At 41.4% G+C, this 16,137-nt stretch overlaps 1 protein-coding gene across 1 annotated transcript in view; it reads left to right on the top strand.

Annotated features, from left to right (window-relative positions):
• grin2aa (glutamate receptor, ionotropic, N-methyl D-aspartate 2A, a) overlaps positions 1-16,137 on the top strand; it is a 295,359-nt gene that overhangs the window by 196,563 nt on the left and 82,659 nt on the right. The window contains exons 5-7 of the mRNA XM_059978631.1: positions 4,838-5,043; positions 10,088-10,256; positions 11,404-11,557. Of these exons, the coding sequence (XP_059834614.1) occupies positions 4,838-5,043; positions 10,088-10,256; positions 11,404-11,557 (529 nt within the window). The remainder of the gene's footprint in view (positions 1-4,837; positions 5,044-10,087; positions 10,257-11,403; positions 11,558-16,137) is intronic.

Below are 16,137 nucleotides of genomic sequence, written 5' to 3'. Positions count from 1 at the left end.
TGGGATATTATTTTCTGATGTTGCTTATTTTGAATTAATGTTCTGCGGTAAGCACTACTGAAAACATCAGCAAACTGGTTATTTTTATTTTCAGTCTGTAGAGGTCTTGAACCAAATATCTGGATCAATATCTGGATCAAGGATATGTACAACATTGTTTGAAGTTCAAACTTCAAGTTCGTTATGGGAGTCTGTATTTCCATATACAACACTGAGATTCATCTCCTTGCTGGCACTCACAAAACAAAAAGAAAACGCAACAGAATTCACTAAAAAACACACACAAGACCACCACATATCCCCGAAAGTGCGCCTACAGCTGTGGAGACTGTTCAGCGCTGAGGAGAGTGAGTCCGGTCCAGAAGCCCAATGGCTGCAGGGAACAACTGTTCCCGAATCTGGCGGCACGGCAACCAAAATTCCTGCACCTCCTGCCCAACGGTAGTAGCAAGAAGAGAGGGAGACTGGCCAAAAGCAGGAAGATGGTGCTGAACATCTGCTCGCTTTGCACTCTCGTCCTCAAAGAACTTAATCTTGCTCAATGCTTTAATCAGCAATGGAGCCAACCATGGGCTCGTCTTCTGCCATCAGACCTTGATGCAACATCCACCCCACTGTAATGGCTGCCTCAGCCATACCAGTACTCTCAAGAGTCCAGTTTGCTAAATCCCCCGGAGATCGCAGAAGCACCAGATCATGTAGTCAGCTCAAAAACTCATCCTTAAAAGGGAAATTACAGGCTGCAGTCTGAGCGATCATAGTTCGGAAGAAGATGTTATCATCAATATTGGCTGCTGCAGTCAGTCTTTGATCTAGACCTATAATGTCACAGAATCATAAGAGATATACAGCACAGAGACAAGCTCTTATGGCTTACCTTGTCCACGTTGACAATAATACCCATCTCTGCTAATCCCATCTGCCCACATTAGCCCCATTATCCCTGTACTCCTTTGCTATCCAAGTACCTGTCCAAATACTTTTTAAACATTGTAATAGGATTTGCCTCCACTACCACCTCTGGCAGTTTATTTGTGGTATTCTTCAGCCTCTGTGTGAAAAACTTTCTCCTTTCAACTTCTCTCATTTTAATCTGTCTGGTTTTAGACTCAACTGCTCTAATAAAAGATCCTATCTATCCTCATAACTTGGTAAACCTCTGTAAGATCAACCTTCAGCCTCCTATGTTCCATTGTCATTAAACCTTGTCTGTCCATCCCTACTTGTAACTCTAGCCCTCTATTACATGCAACATCTTGGTGAATCTCTTCTGCACTCCCTTTTATTAACGGATCCTCCTGCAGTGGATGGCAATCAGAACTGTACACGGTACTTTAATTAGCGTCTATCCAATGCTTTGTATAGCTATAACACTGCATCCCAACTATTAAGGTAATTATTCATTCATTTTACAATTTTGTGGGCTTGAATCTTCACAAATATTTATCGTGGAGCTCTCTCAAATGACTTTCAAACACCAGGCAACTGTCACTAAGCCAATGTGGTTCCTTCAAATTCAATTACTTGAATGTAACCTGACATCTATAAATCTGAGCCAACATTGGCTGAATAGCCCGTCCCTTTAAAATATGCTATCAGGTGATTTTTTTACTGTCCTCTTCACCTATCTCATTTTCTGAAGGCTACAAACTTGCACCCCAAGGTCGCTCTGGGCATCAATGCTGTGAAGGTTCCTGCAATTTAGTCTATTCATGATTTCTACTAGAATTTGACCTCTAATAGTCCCACACGCGTGGATGAAGTTTGCTGGCCAACTTTCCAGATGATCTGCATCCCACCACCGTGTATCCTTAAACAACCTACTTCATTAACTAAAGCTCCTTCAACTTTTGTCCCATCTGCAGATTTACCAGTCATACACTGTGCATTTCCATGGAATTCAGTTATATGTATTACAAAAAAACAAAACCTTCAGCGTTGATCCACTTCTTGCAGCTTTACAGTTAGATACTGCAAGACTGGGAATCCTAGAGCTTCAGCAGAGATAAATCCCTATTGTATAAATGTTGGCTCTGCAACAGAACCATTGGCTTCAATCCTGATATAATGTTTTTAATATTGTTTTTGTTTAGTGTTCATCTAAGTATTGCATTTTGTTGTCTTTATTTCATGATTGATTTGCTTTTAGTAGCCACCTGAGTAACACAATCACTCCATTATTTTCTCTGGACTCCTAAATGTGTTCTCCAATATTAAAGTAATTATTCATTCTTTTTACAATCTTGTGTGCTTGAATCTTCACAAATATTTATTGTGGACCTCTCTCAAATGACTTTCAAACTCTGGGCAACTGTCATTAAGTCAATATGGTTCTTTCATGTTCAATTACTTGAATGTAACCTGACATCTATAAATCCAAACCAACATTGGCTGGATAGTCCATCCCTTTATAATACATTATCAAAGAAATTTACATCTCTGAGCCGTAATTACAAAAAAAAGGAGACTAAACTAAACTTTTACTGTTCAAGATGAAGCTGAGCTGCAACCTCCTTGAGATCACAGCTTATTTTTTGTTGTTCGTTTAGTGTATTTCTTGGGTTCGTGGGGATCTTTCGGGACACAGAGGGGAGTTAGAGGTCACGTTAGGGTTTAGGAAAAAGAATGTGTGGGAATTAGAGGACCGGCAGGAGTCTTAAGTATCCACTTCATATTTGAAGACCAGCAACATGGACGTGGGACATCTGTGGACTGGGCCAGGATTTCGGCCTTGCAAAATGAAGGCTTGTGGCCTGCCTGGGTTAGCAAATTGTCAGCGGCTTCTGGAGTCGGAGTTTCATGCAGGCAGAAGTAACAAGGTCAGAAGACTCTCTGAGTTCACAAATGGCTGAGACCGGAGTTTGAGGCCTAATGCTCAGGGTTCCACACTGCAGCAAGTCTGGAGTTTGAGGCCTGGTGTTTAGTCATCAGTGGGTTCTGGGGCCAATCCTAAGGATTGAGGCCCGAGGGTTGAATTGGAAGTCTGGAAGTAAAGGATCATTGGCTTGACCCCTGGATCAGCAAATCTCTGAGAGTCCACTGGGATAATCAAAGACCCTATGTCTGTGTATCGGAGTCCAATCCTGAGTCTGCAGGACAAGAAGCTGATTATCTTGGGGGTTAGAGGACTGTGAATGTGCATGGGTGGGGGGAGCAATGGGGCTTATTTTGGTTTAGTTTTGTTGCTTGTTGCGTTCTGTGTTGTTCCACCAAGCAATAGGGGCAAGCTGTGTCGGAATGTGGGGCTACCCTTGTGGGCTGCCACCAGCACATCCTTAGGTGTGTTGGCATTAATGTGAAATGATGCATTTCACTGTGTGTTTCAATGTATAAATGAATTTGAATCTTCCATCCTGAACATTTACAATTTTCTTCTCACTGAAATTCAAATGACTATTCCCGCTTAGAGAGATAATGAGAAATAAGTCAAAGTTGAGTCCTCAGATATGAAGATAAAAGAGCTAGAAAGGCATCATTCAGCTTTTACTCAGGTAGACATGCAGCTGAAGCAAAGGAACAGGAAAGTGGGCTACTGGCATCTCTGAGATTGATAATCTGTGTTAGTTTTCAGCTGCAAAAAAAATGCAGATAAAAATACACAAACTTAACTTACAAGTTGACGCATCATCAATAACTCTCTGAGACGTGAGGCGAGATATAGGCTTTTATTGACTGGAAGAAAGAACAAGCATCAATTGACCACCACACTGCATCCTGGAGACTGAGGCTGGGGCTCAGGCCCCAATCGCCTTTATGCCGGGGTCTGTGGGAGGAGCCACAGGAGCAGTCAGCGTGTCCAGACAGGTATATGTAGTTCACCACACAAATGTTGCAAGAAAAGAGAGTAAACGAAATGTCTTTATCCAGAAAAATACTTGTGATGAAAGCAAAGAATTATTCAGTGCTTAAGAAGGCCATTTGTCCCAATTTCCTGGCATTTATTTATTAGGGAATTCTGAGGCATTTTCAATCAGTGCCAGGTGAATGCCCTATCTTCAAAATTCTCTATCTAGCCTTTGACATTGAGGAAGCTGGGGATGGGCCATTGCCAGTTATAAACCTGTGACTAATTTTAATAGTTTTTAAATATCTTTGACAAGTAAAATGGAAGAAAATATTTTTTGTTGGAAAGTTAAGGATTTTAAAATTCAAAATCTAAAAATGCATTCAACTTAATGAAAATAATTAAAAAGAGAAACTTACGTGCATCTGAGATCATTGCCTATGAACTTACAGGGTGTCCAACCAAAAGCAAGATCTGAGAACTTATTAACTGGCAGAATTCTGGGCTGTATGGCCGGTTTCAGTGTTTCACATTTTACAGTGTATGCACACTAGTCTGGTTTACTTCAGCTCAACAGTTTATTCTTGATAGCTCTTTACAGAAATGTCTGTATGACTCAAGTGCAACACGTTCCACAGACTACAGATGTGATATAACAGGAAGTTTACCCTATTCCACATTGATAGGCACCTTGTTCTCCCTTTCTCAGGAGATTCCTCCAGCAATAGAACCTCCACAATTACTCACCTTCTCCAATATCAATTCATCATTCATGTCTCTGCCTTCAGTTGCCCAAGCTCAGACCTCCATAAATCCTCCATCTTCTCAGAAGTTCCTCAAAACCTACAGTATCTACTTTGCAAACCTGTCGATTACCTGCATAATATTTCCTTGTGTAGCTTGAGGGAAATCTGTGTTTATACTGCTTCTGACTAGTACCATTGGTCATATTATTAAAAGTGCTCCCCAAATGAAAGTATTTATTGGTAAAACTTGCATTTGCTAGGTAAACCTTTGTCAACAATGTATGACTTTGATATCTTCTTCTTACAGGTCGGAAAATGGGAAAGCCGTAGCCTGGCCCTGAAATATCCTGTGTGGCCAAGGTTTAATTCCTTTGCAGATGGTGAGGCTGATGACAGTCACCTAAGTGTTGTAACATTAGAGGAAACCCCCTTCGTTATCGTGGAAGATGTGGACAAGTTAACTGGGACATGTGCAAGAAGCAATGTCCCATGCAGGAAAAATATGAAGGCTTTGTGAGTACAATTATGCTTCCCATGCACTCTTTGTGAACGAATTGGTGTGTTTCGCTGGCAGCTCACTCTTGGCTTTCATCGGATCAATTCCCAATATTTTCTAATGCTTCACATCCTATAAAATGGGAAGCACGTAGTTAAGCCATTGATGCATACCAGTGCATGTTTGTACATTTCAAAAGTGCCATATGCTTCAAAGCCAATAGATTTATTCCTCTCTCTGTTCAGCATTTCCTGCATATTTTGCATTTGATTCAGACTCTCACCATCTGCAGTTTTTTTGCTGTTTGTTTTAAATCATTCTCGTCTCAAAATTAAATCCAATAGTGCCTATTTTTCATATGTGAATTATGCATGTAACTGATTTAACCTGGGTTACATTGCACTAATGATCATTGTACCTTTTGGTAAAATAGCCCAGCTGTTCCTGTGTGAAGTTCACCTTCTCCATGGTCAGTCTTCACACCCAATGACATCACTCTTCATGCATGACTTGTCTTCTCCCTTACACTGCAGTTATGGGGTGCAATCTGTAGCCATCGCTGAAAAGTTACTGAAAAGACAACAAGGAGCACATTGTGTTGGGTTTGCCAAGGAGACATCACCTGAAGGGCTGTCATTCTGACATCTATGCTTCACACATTTGCATCTGTGTGGCTCAGTTTTCAGTGCTGAGGATATTTAAAACCTTTTCTCTGAGCATTCGAGCATTGATTGCAGCCGGGGATGCATTCTCTGCTTCTCTGATGGTCCCAAAACTCGCTGCGATGTCGGGTCATTTGGACCACTTCAGGGCAGACGATCTTTTGAAGCCCCTCACGGGAGTTTGCCACAAATACCCTTCCTCTTCCTTCAGCTACTTTTGGTTGCTATGGATGGAGTTCTACATCCTTCCTGGTGATTGCACACGGCAAAGGTTCGGCAATCAAGAACTTTCCACTGAGAACCACACAGGTCGCATTTTAGCTCACCATGATAAATACACTTCTTGGCCAATCCCTGATGTTTAGCTGGGATCCAAAAGTCACTAGTGCTGTCAACAGCACATGTTCTGTTTACAAAAAGAATGAGTACAATACAATTCTAATGATCGCTGCTTGAAAAGACCATATGACCACAAGGCATAGGAACAGAGTTAGCCTATTCAGCCCATCAAGTCTGCTTATCATGGCTGATTTATTTTCCATCTCAACCTCATTTACCTGCCTCTCCCTGTAACCTGTGATGTCCTTACTAATTAAAAACCTATCAACTTCCATTTCAAATGTACCCAATGACTTGGCCTCCACTGCCATCTGTGGCAATGAATTCCATAGATTCTCCACTTTCGGGCTAAAGAAATTCCTACTCATCTCGGTTCTAAAGGGATATCCTTCTATTATGAGGCTGCGTACTGGACTCTCCCATGACTGGAAACATCCTCTCCACGCCCACTCTGTCTATGCCTTTCAATACTCAGTAGGTTTCAATGAGAACCCCCTTTACTCTTCTAAAATCTATTGGGCACAGGCCCAGAGCCATCAAATGCTCCTCATACATTAACCCTTTCATTCCCAGGATCATTCTGGAGTATTGTTTATTTCGTCCGGCATGAAAAACAATCAAGTTCATAAAATTACTCATTTTTTTCGGCTTAACATATTAGTGTTTATGCTGTGCCTTAGTCTGCATTTACTTTGATTCATCTCATCTGTCTCTAGATCCTTCCATTCGTCTGGAATTCCTAGTTCTCACACTTCTCTATCTTAAATGTATTCAAGCTGATTTCCTTAATCAGCAGCAAATGTGTCCTGAAGATTCACAAAGCTCCTTCTTCTATGTCCTGTGACCTTGTCCAAGTAGCCCCATTTTGTAGAGTGGATTTGCAAGTGAAAGCCACACTCTGTCTATGGAAGAAAATAAGTGTTCCCAAGTGTGGAGAACGCAAAACTAAGTGTTAGAGTGGTGATAAAATAGAGCTCTACCACGGAGAGCAATTGAGCACTGGAAGGTAGGAACAGCAATAAGCTACACCAGCCTTTGAACTTGTCCCACCATTCAATGCAATCCTCAGTCTCAGTGACATATTCAAACTCCTGTTTCCAGCTCTCATTGCTTGAAGATGCAGTACATTTGAAGGAATTTAGATAAGCAGGCTATGGAGAAGGGTATGGAGGGAAAAGTGATAGAGCAAAAGAAGGAATAGATCCTTGCAAGAGCAGGTTCGATTAAGTGGCCACTTTCAGTCCTGTACTTCTCAAGTCATCCTGTTCTTGGCACATTTACTCAAGTGAAGAATGAGAAGGATTTTACACCGCTATAACTCGGTTAATCTGCTCATCGAAACAAGTGCCCTGTTTAGCTGGATTTAATGTAATATTCTGAAAGAATGCAAAGCCTAATTATAAGCAGGGCTTTGCATCCTGACTGCAATCTATTATAAGCATTGGTCCCAAAAGTGAAAGTGGATCTATTTATGACACTGTGATTAATTTTGTGCACTTCTGCAAAACCTTGAGGGAAAATTTTGTCTGTACACAATAGCCAGCGGCATGGAAGCAGAACACTGATTTGGTGATCCATTGCAAGGCAAAGGTACAAATAAATGCAGCCTGGTTGTTCTTAATAAGGCCAAATTTCTAATAAGCTTAGAAGTTTAAGGGAAGAGGGATAAGTAGAGAAGCAAAAGATGGATCCAGGGCTAAGTGCAGATGGGAACATTAGAATCAAAATGAACCCCCAGACCACCAGGCCCGGGGTTCAGCACAGTGCAAACAACCCTAATGCTAAAACAAACTTGTTATGAGAACTGTAATGAAGAATCCTTCTAATCTGAATACCTGAGTCTCCATCTGGGACTTGCAAGACAGACAGTAGCGAGACTCAAGACGAAGCTACTGATAGGATGAGCACCACCAGAGACGGAGGATCTTCATTGCTGCCCTAAACGCCAACAGTGTAATGTGCAGAAAGTATGAATCAAAATGAGACAAAGGTTCCAGTCTGAAATGTTGAAAATCGGAAGGCCTAGATGGAGTGGATGTGGGAGGATATTTGCAATAGTTGGGAGTTTAGGACCAAAGAGCACAGCCTCAGTGTAGAGGGACATCCATTTAGAACAAAGATGAAGAGTAATTTTTTTAGCCAGAGGGTAGTGAATCTGTGGAATTCATTGCCACAGATGGCTGTGGAGGCCAAATCATTGAGTATATTTAAAACAGAGGTTGATAAGTTCTTGATTAGTCAGGATGTCAAAGGTTATGGGGAGAAAGCAGGAGAATGGGGTTGAGAAGGGTAACAAATCAGCCATGATGGAATGGCAGAGAAGACTCAATGGGCTGAATGGCCTAATTCTGTTCGTATATCATATGGGCTTGTGATTTCAATGCTGAGTCTGGGTGGTTGTAACCATCAGGCAGCTGGATAAGCGGGACGAAGATAGATTGTGGAATCAAGTGACGGGCAAATGGAAGCGGAGTTATTCTTACAAAGTAAACAGATGTTTTTTTGTAAACTGGCTAGTCTGGCACTGTTGCTGAATATGTAAAAATCACCTAGTTTACAAATGTTCACCAGGGAAGGAGTTCTGCATTTTTTTCTTTTATGTGGCCCCAATCCATCAATGTAGTTATCTTCAAACTGCCTCTTCAGTTCAGAGACAATACAGGACAACAAATGATGGAAATGTCAACCATGCCCACACCCTCTGTATAGATACAATATGGACATTGAAATGTGTGCAGACATATTGCTGTTTCAGCTAGAGAGGATTTGGAGGCTTGGAAGATGAAAGTGTACCGTTCTATCCTTTGTAACTACACAGACAGGGAAGGAGATAATGGGGGCTCATTGTGGAGTTGATCAGAGCGTGTAATGAAAGGCTCTGCCGGAATGCTGAAAGGTCGAGGGTGAGGAGGATCTGTTTGATGATAGACTGGAGGTGTTGGGAATGGCAGAGGCTGATCTCTTCTACATGGAGGCCACTGGGGTGGAAAATTCTTGGTGAAAGGAAGAGGTAGTAAGAGTAGAAATCAGGAAAATGGAATGGCCATGATTGTGGGCCTTTTATGACAGCGGAGAATCCCGAGACAAGCAAATGCATAGCAAAATAATGAAAGATGGCATCAGCAGATCAGCCATGATGCAGACAGCAAAGCTGAGGCAATGGAGTAAAGTCCTTCCAGGAAGTTGGTTATGAGGAAATGCAGCCAAAGTAATTGATGGAGTTAGTAGACCTAAGGAGAAAATTGTTTGATACTATCCCTGTTTATATCAAACCTGGAGCCAGCTTTTGTTTCTTGTCCACTTATCCCAACATAATGAGGCTTATTTAGAAACTTAAGCCTAATCTTAACTTAGTGAATGGCGTCATTAAGAACAATGTAGCTTGGTCTGTTTATATGTTTGCCTTGCAATAGATCACCAAAACCAAATTCCCCAAGTAGGAAGAATAATAGTTATGAAAAGGAAGAGTATGGAATGGACCATGTTGAAGAGTTGAAACTGAAACCAAGGTTACGGTAGGAGCTAAAATCAACATTGATGCAAACATCAACACAGTGAATCTTGGGAAGGATGTAACATTCTCACTGACAAAAAGCAAACCTTTCAGTGAAGGCTACATTTCAGGAATCTTTCAGCAGATGAAAAACGTAGATTAGGTACAAATGATCTAAGTGAACATTTACAGCCAGTGGTACCATGTGAACATCACATTTATAAATGATCATGTTCATCTTAACTTCGCAACTATGATGAGAGCTTTAATTAACACGAGAAGTTACAATTAGAAGTCTGGCATTAATTTTATCATTTGGAAACTTAGCTCATATATATTAAAGAACTTTCATTTGCAAGTTACCTGTTTCTTTTAAAGAACTGAATGCCCTTTCATTAAGTAGGGAGAAGGATTCATCTTGCATTTACGTATTCATAAATTTCAAGGTCAAGATAATTAACCTGAAATGTAATTGTGGAAATGTTTTAGACAGTAAGGACAGTTTCCATGTTCCTATAACAGAAATTAATCTATTGTTATTAACTCTTTGTTTTCTTCCTTTTACAGCAATTCCACTGACAAGGGGCTCTACGTGAAGAAATGCTGCAAAGGGTTTTGCATTGATATTCTGAAGAAACTTGCAAAGACTGTGAAATTCACATATGACCTGTACCTGGTGTCAAATGGGAAGCATGGGAAAAAGATCAATGGTGTATGGAATGGAATGGTTGGTGATGTAAGTCGTCTTAGGTAATAAACAGGGACTGTCATATGTTGAAAGATTGGAGTGACTGGGCTTGTATACACTGGAATTTAAAAGGACAAGAGGGGATCTGATTGAAACATATAAGATTATTAAGGGATTGGACACACTGGAGGCAGGAAGCATGTTCCCGCCGATGAGTGAGTCCAGAACCAGAGGCCACAGTTTAAGAATAAGGGGTAGGCCATTTAGAACAGAGATGCAGAATAACGTTTTCACCCAGAGAGTGGTGGATATGTGGAATGCTCTGCCCCAGAAAGCAGTGGAGGACAAGTCTCTGGATGCATTCAAGAGAGAGTTAGATAGAGCTCTTATGGATAGTGGGGTCAAGGGATATGGGGAGAGGGCAGGAACGGGGTACTGATTGTGTATGATCAGCCATGATCACATTGAATGGCGGTGCTGGCTAGAAGGGCCGAATGGCCCACTCCTGCACCTATTGTCTATTGTCTATTGTCTATTGCAGGTAGTTGCATAACAATAGGGTTCAGAATCTTTCAGCAGATAAAGCCATCCCTGTCCCAAAGCTGACCCCTAGAAGACCGTATGACTATAAGACATAGGAGCAGAATTAGGCCATTCGAGTCTGCTCTGTCACTCTATCATGGTGATTTATTATCCCTCTCAACTCCATTCCCCTGCCTTCTCCTCATAACATTTGGCAGCCTTACGAATCAAGAACCTATCAACCTCTGCTTTAAGTATATCCAATGACTTAGCCTCCACAGATTCCCCAGATTCACCTCCCTCTGGTTATCTCAGTTTGAAGTGGAATGGCCTCCTATTGTGAGACTGTGCCGTCTAGTCCTAGACTTTCCCACTACCAGAAATTTCTTCTCCATGTCCACTGTCTGCAGGCTTTTCAATATTCAATAGGTTTCCATGAAATCCCCACTCATTCCGCTAAACTCCAGTGAGTACAGGCCTAGAGCCATCTAAAGGTCCTCATATTTTAACCCTTTATTTCCCAGGATAATTCTTGTAAACCTTTTCTGGACTCTCTCCCATGTCAGCACATCCTTCCTTAGATAAGGGGCCCACATGAAGCAAATGAGAACTGTACATGGTGTGTTTTAACACATTCCATCCTTCTCTTTGTTGCTGTCTGCACTCCCTCCAGGTGATGTATCATCGAGCAGAGATGGCTGTTGGCTCGCTGACTATTAACGAAGAAAGATCAGAAGTTGTGGACTTCTCAGTGCCCTTTGTAGAAACAGGAATCAGTGTGATGGTGTCTCGGAGCAATGGCACAGTTTCACCCTCTGCATTTTTAGGTAAGAGATTTCAAAATAGTTTGCCTGTTTTGTTCATTTCTTCATCCATCTTTTGAAAGTTCAAAGTAATTTTATTATCAAAATATGTATACAGTAGGCCACCATATACAAACTTGAGATTCATTTTCTTGTGGGCATACTCAATAAATCCATAGTAGAATAATAACCATAATAGAATCAATGAAAGCCCGCAACAAAGACAACAAAATGTGCAAATACAAAAAAAGCAATAAATATTGATAACGTGAAATAAGGAGTCCTTGAAAGTGAGTTTACAGGCTGTGGGAACATTTCAGTGATGCTAAGTAAAGTTAACTGACATTATCACCTTTAGTTCAAAAGCCTAGTGGTTGGGTGGGTTATAACTGTTCCTGGAGCTGGTGGTTTGAGTCCCGTGGCTCCTGGGTCTTCTTCCTGATGGCAGTGACACCAAAAGAGCGCGACCTGGGAGCTGCACGTCTCTGATGATGGAGACGCAAAAAAGCTCTGAGTAGACGTGCTCAGTGGTGGGGAGGGCTTTACCCCTGATGGACTGGGCCGTATCCACTACTTTTGGTATGATTGCCTGTTCAAGGGCATTGGTGCTTCCGTACCAGGCTGTGATACAACCTGTCAATATCCTTTCCACCACCAATCCGTAGAAGTTTGTCAAAGTTTTAGAAGCCATGCTGAATCCTGGCAAACTCCTAAGGAAGTGAGCCCAGGACTGGTACTCTGAAGTGATAACTCAGAGAAATTCATAGTTGTAGGCCCTACCCCACCTCTGATTCCACCCCCCCCCCCCACCCAATGAGGACTGACGCATGGACTCTGGTTTCTTCCTCCTGAAGTCAAAAATCAGCTCCTTGGTCTTGCTAACATTGTGTGAGAGGTTGTTGTTGTGGCACCCCCTGCTCGATTTTCAATCTCCCTCCTGTATGCTGATTCATCATCCTTCCTTTAATATTTGTTCAGAATTTTCAGATTTCAACATGTAAAACATGCCGTGTATGTACATCATACCCATGAAAATGTATATCTAATCCCATCAACGTAATTTAAACAACATCTTAATATTCACACCATGGCTACTTTATTAGGTACAGGAGTTACCTAATAAAGTGGCCACTGAGTGTATGTTTGTGGTCTCCTGCTGTTGTAGCCCAACCACTTCAAGGTGTGACATGTATTCCACTGTCGTAACATGTTTTTGTTTGAGTTACTCTCACCTTCCTGTCAGCTTGAACTGTTTTGGCCATATACCTCTGACCTCTCAATATCAAGGTGTTTTCACCCATAGAACTGCTGCTCACTGGATGTTTTATTATTTCTCACACCATTCTCCGTAAAATCTAGAGATCGTTGTGCGTGAGCAGTTTCTGTGATACTCAAACCACCTCGTCTAGCACCAACAATCATTCCACGGTCAAAATCACTTACAGTAGATCACATTTCTTCCCATTCTGATGTTTGGTCTGAAAAACAACTGAACCTCCTGGCCCTGCCTGCATGCTTTTACGCATTGAGTTGCTGCCACATGATTGGCTGATTGGATATTTGCATTAATGAGCAGCTGTACAGGTGTACCTAACAGAGTGGCCACTGAGTATATGCAATAGTGTCAATGTGCTTTAAGCAAGATCTTAATATACGTTGCTGGACCTTCAACATGGAACTTCAACACTTGTGTATTGCAATGACGTAAATTTATCTGCTACAAAGTCCACAAGATAGCGTGGTGGGCAACCAGCTCTCCTAGATCATAGATCCTGTTGAAGGGACTTGACCTGAAATGTAGGCTTTTCATTCCTCTCCATAAATGCTGCCAGACTTGGTAAGTTCTTTAAGGAATTGGTGTGTGTTATTCTAGATCTAGTTGTCACTATTATTATTCATTATGGGATTATTGATCTGAGATGTTCTTGTTCTACAAGGATGTTTTTGTGTTGCTACTGTTGGCTCATCATTGACTTCACACGTATCTCATCCAAGTCTCATTCTGATGACACTTGATTCTGTGACGACAGCTTCCTCAGCAACCACTTAAGTTATGACAGTTCTCTGGTATCTTCATCATCTCGTTTCCGTTGTCTCAGGTAGTTCACAAATTGATGGGGCAGAAATTTGCTCAAGTTGTTGCTAAATTGAAGGAAGCATTGGATCCCTGCCACATCTGTCAGGCATGACACTTCCTTTGCTGAATTCAGCTTTACTGGATCTAGTTAGGACCCCTCATTGATACTCACTTCAATATATTTTTCCAAGTTACACTACAACAGCCATTCACTGCACCTGTTCATTAAAACTCTTACCTTTCTCTCATCTCTGCATTTGTTGTGGTCTGTCCTTGTCCAATGGCAGGTTGCCCATTGGCATAGGCTTTATGGCAGTGGGTCAATTATATGTTCCAGCTTTTGACAAAACAATTCAGGTGCAGAACTAATCACAATAGGCATACTCAGCCAATAATATTTTTGTAAAGGTGTACTGAAGGTTGAAAATTCTCCCATTGTCAGGCTCTACATGCCAAAAGCAAGACTTGGCATTCTGCAAGCTCTGCTCAAATTTGGCAGCATATCTTCCATTAATTCAATAATAGTTCCTCTTCAGTACCTTGTGCAGATCATGTGATCCAGTCAGGTCCACAGCTTGTCTGACCTTTGCAGATATGCAATGGGGTTGAAGTAGCTACTGTTGAGTTCAATGCTGCCTCCAATAACTTTTGAAGTTCAGTTTTCAGTTTCTCCTTGAGAGTTACAGGAGCATATCTTATCAACCGCTCACTGTCATCTAGGTCATGATGGGGCCGTCCTTCCAGCTTTGTAGTCCTTTCAAAAACAGCTGCAAGTTTATTCAGCAGCTGCTTCCTGAGGAGTATAGAGCTTGCATGTGCCACGGGCTGTTATCTCATCAAGTTATCTGTCTGTACAGTTATCTGCTCTATTTACTCGTTGGAACAAATTTGACATTGCACTTCTTTCCATTCTCTGCATATCTTACTTTTTCCCAGTGCTATTGCAGTCATATAGTTGTACATTCTGAGAGCTTGCTTTGTCTCTGCAAGTTTCCATTGGAATGATATCCACATGTTACACCACTCTTCACCTGGAACTGTACACTTTTTCCTTCTGTTTCCATAGTAACAAATCTGCATGGAGAACCTCATCCCATCTTCTATATATCTTCTATATATATATATATATCCCTATATATAGGGATGGATTTTACATGGCAATTTGACTTCACCTTTCACAGATATTCTCTGTCTTTGTCTTTATCTCTGTCTTTGTCTTTATCTCTGTCTCTGTCTCTATCTCTAATGTGAGCAGATAGAGTAATGTGTTACTATCAGGGCTATAAGACATACCCTGCGATTAGGAGCAGAAATGACCAGTTCAGCGGGGGGTGAGCACTTTGGACTGAATTCTGACTTTGATTTCATCATTCTCTCTCATTCTCCTGATGTCTTGTATAAAGTTCAATTTGTCTACCTCAGGATCAGAATTGTTGCAGTACTTCTTAATGTACATTGTTCTTTGCAGCATTCCTCCCCAAAGGCAGGACATTTCTCAATCTGGCATTCATGCTGTTTGCCACAATACTTGCATACCTTAGACTGCCACTCTTTCTTTCTGCACTTCCGTTTGACTGCATGAACGGAACTCTGTTGCCTGCGATCCAGTTCATCATATCTGGCTTTCGTCATGTCTGAGCTCTTGATACACTGTCGTCAGCTGTGAGCCTCAGCAAAAACTCACTCAGTCCTGCATCTCCAATTTCACTTGCAATCCAGTCAGAGATCAAAGAACTCCTCAGATCTCTGAAGTCACAGTTTGCAGCCTGCGGCTTTCGTTTATTCAAGTATGTGCCAAATGTCCCACCCCATTCACCTGATGAAGTTCAATCAGAATTGTTGCAGTACTTCTTAATGGCTTTGAGAAATTCCCCCAACATCTAACTGGCTCACATGATCATTCATTAAAGCCCTCTGACTTGGTGACCAACCAGCTACATCCTTTCATTCTTATACGCCATTATTTTTCATTGTCAATTGGATACAGAAAGACAATTCCCACCTCAGTTGCTTCCACTCATTGAACTACTTGTCTATTTGCCAAGGTGGCTTTATCTGCTCCACTCTCTCACAGGTCAGTGGCAAATCAGTTATTGGAAGACACTAAAACTTATGTTAACCAAACACTATTTCAATATTTGGTTACTGGACCCCTTCCGGCGAGTGTTTCTCATTGTTCCAACCAAACAGCGTTTATGTAAAATTTAATCAAGCTGCTACTTGGTACCAGGTTGTAGCGTACTTATACTTTCTGTTAAATTTCACCATTATTTAACTCCACTGACCTCAACGCTGAACTTATTCCACAACTTGTGAACTCCCTTTCAGGGACTCTACAACTCATGGCCTCAGTCTTATTTGTTTGTTTATTATTTTTTTAACTGCCAACTTGCCTTCCTTTGTACATTGGTTGTTTGTCGGTCTTTGTATGTAGATGCTGTTATATTTCTGCAAAAAAATGAATCTCAGGGTAGTAAATGATGATGTTACGTACATTGATAATAAATTTTCTTTAAACTTTGATATT

The sequence above is a fragment of the Hypanus sabinus genome, chromosome 9 (assembly GCF_030144855.1).
Source record: "Hypanus sabinus isolate sHypSab1 chromosome 9, sHypSab1.hap1, whole genome shotgun sequence".
Lineage (NCBI taxonomy): Eukaryota > Metazoa > Chordata > Chondrichthyes > Myliobatiformes > Dasyatidae > Hypanus > Hypanus sabinus.
The sequence above is the reverse complement of the archived record's forward strand: the minus strand, read 5'-3'. Positions and strand labels throughout refer to the sequence as shown.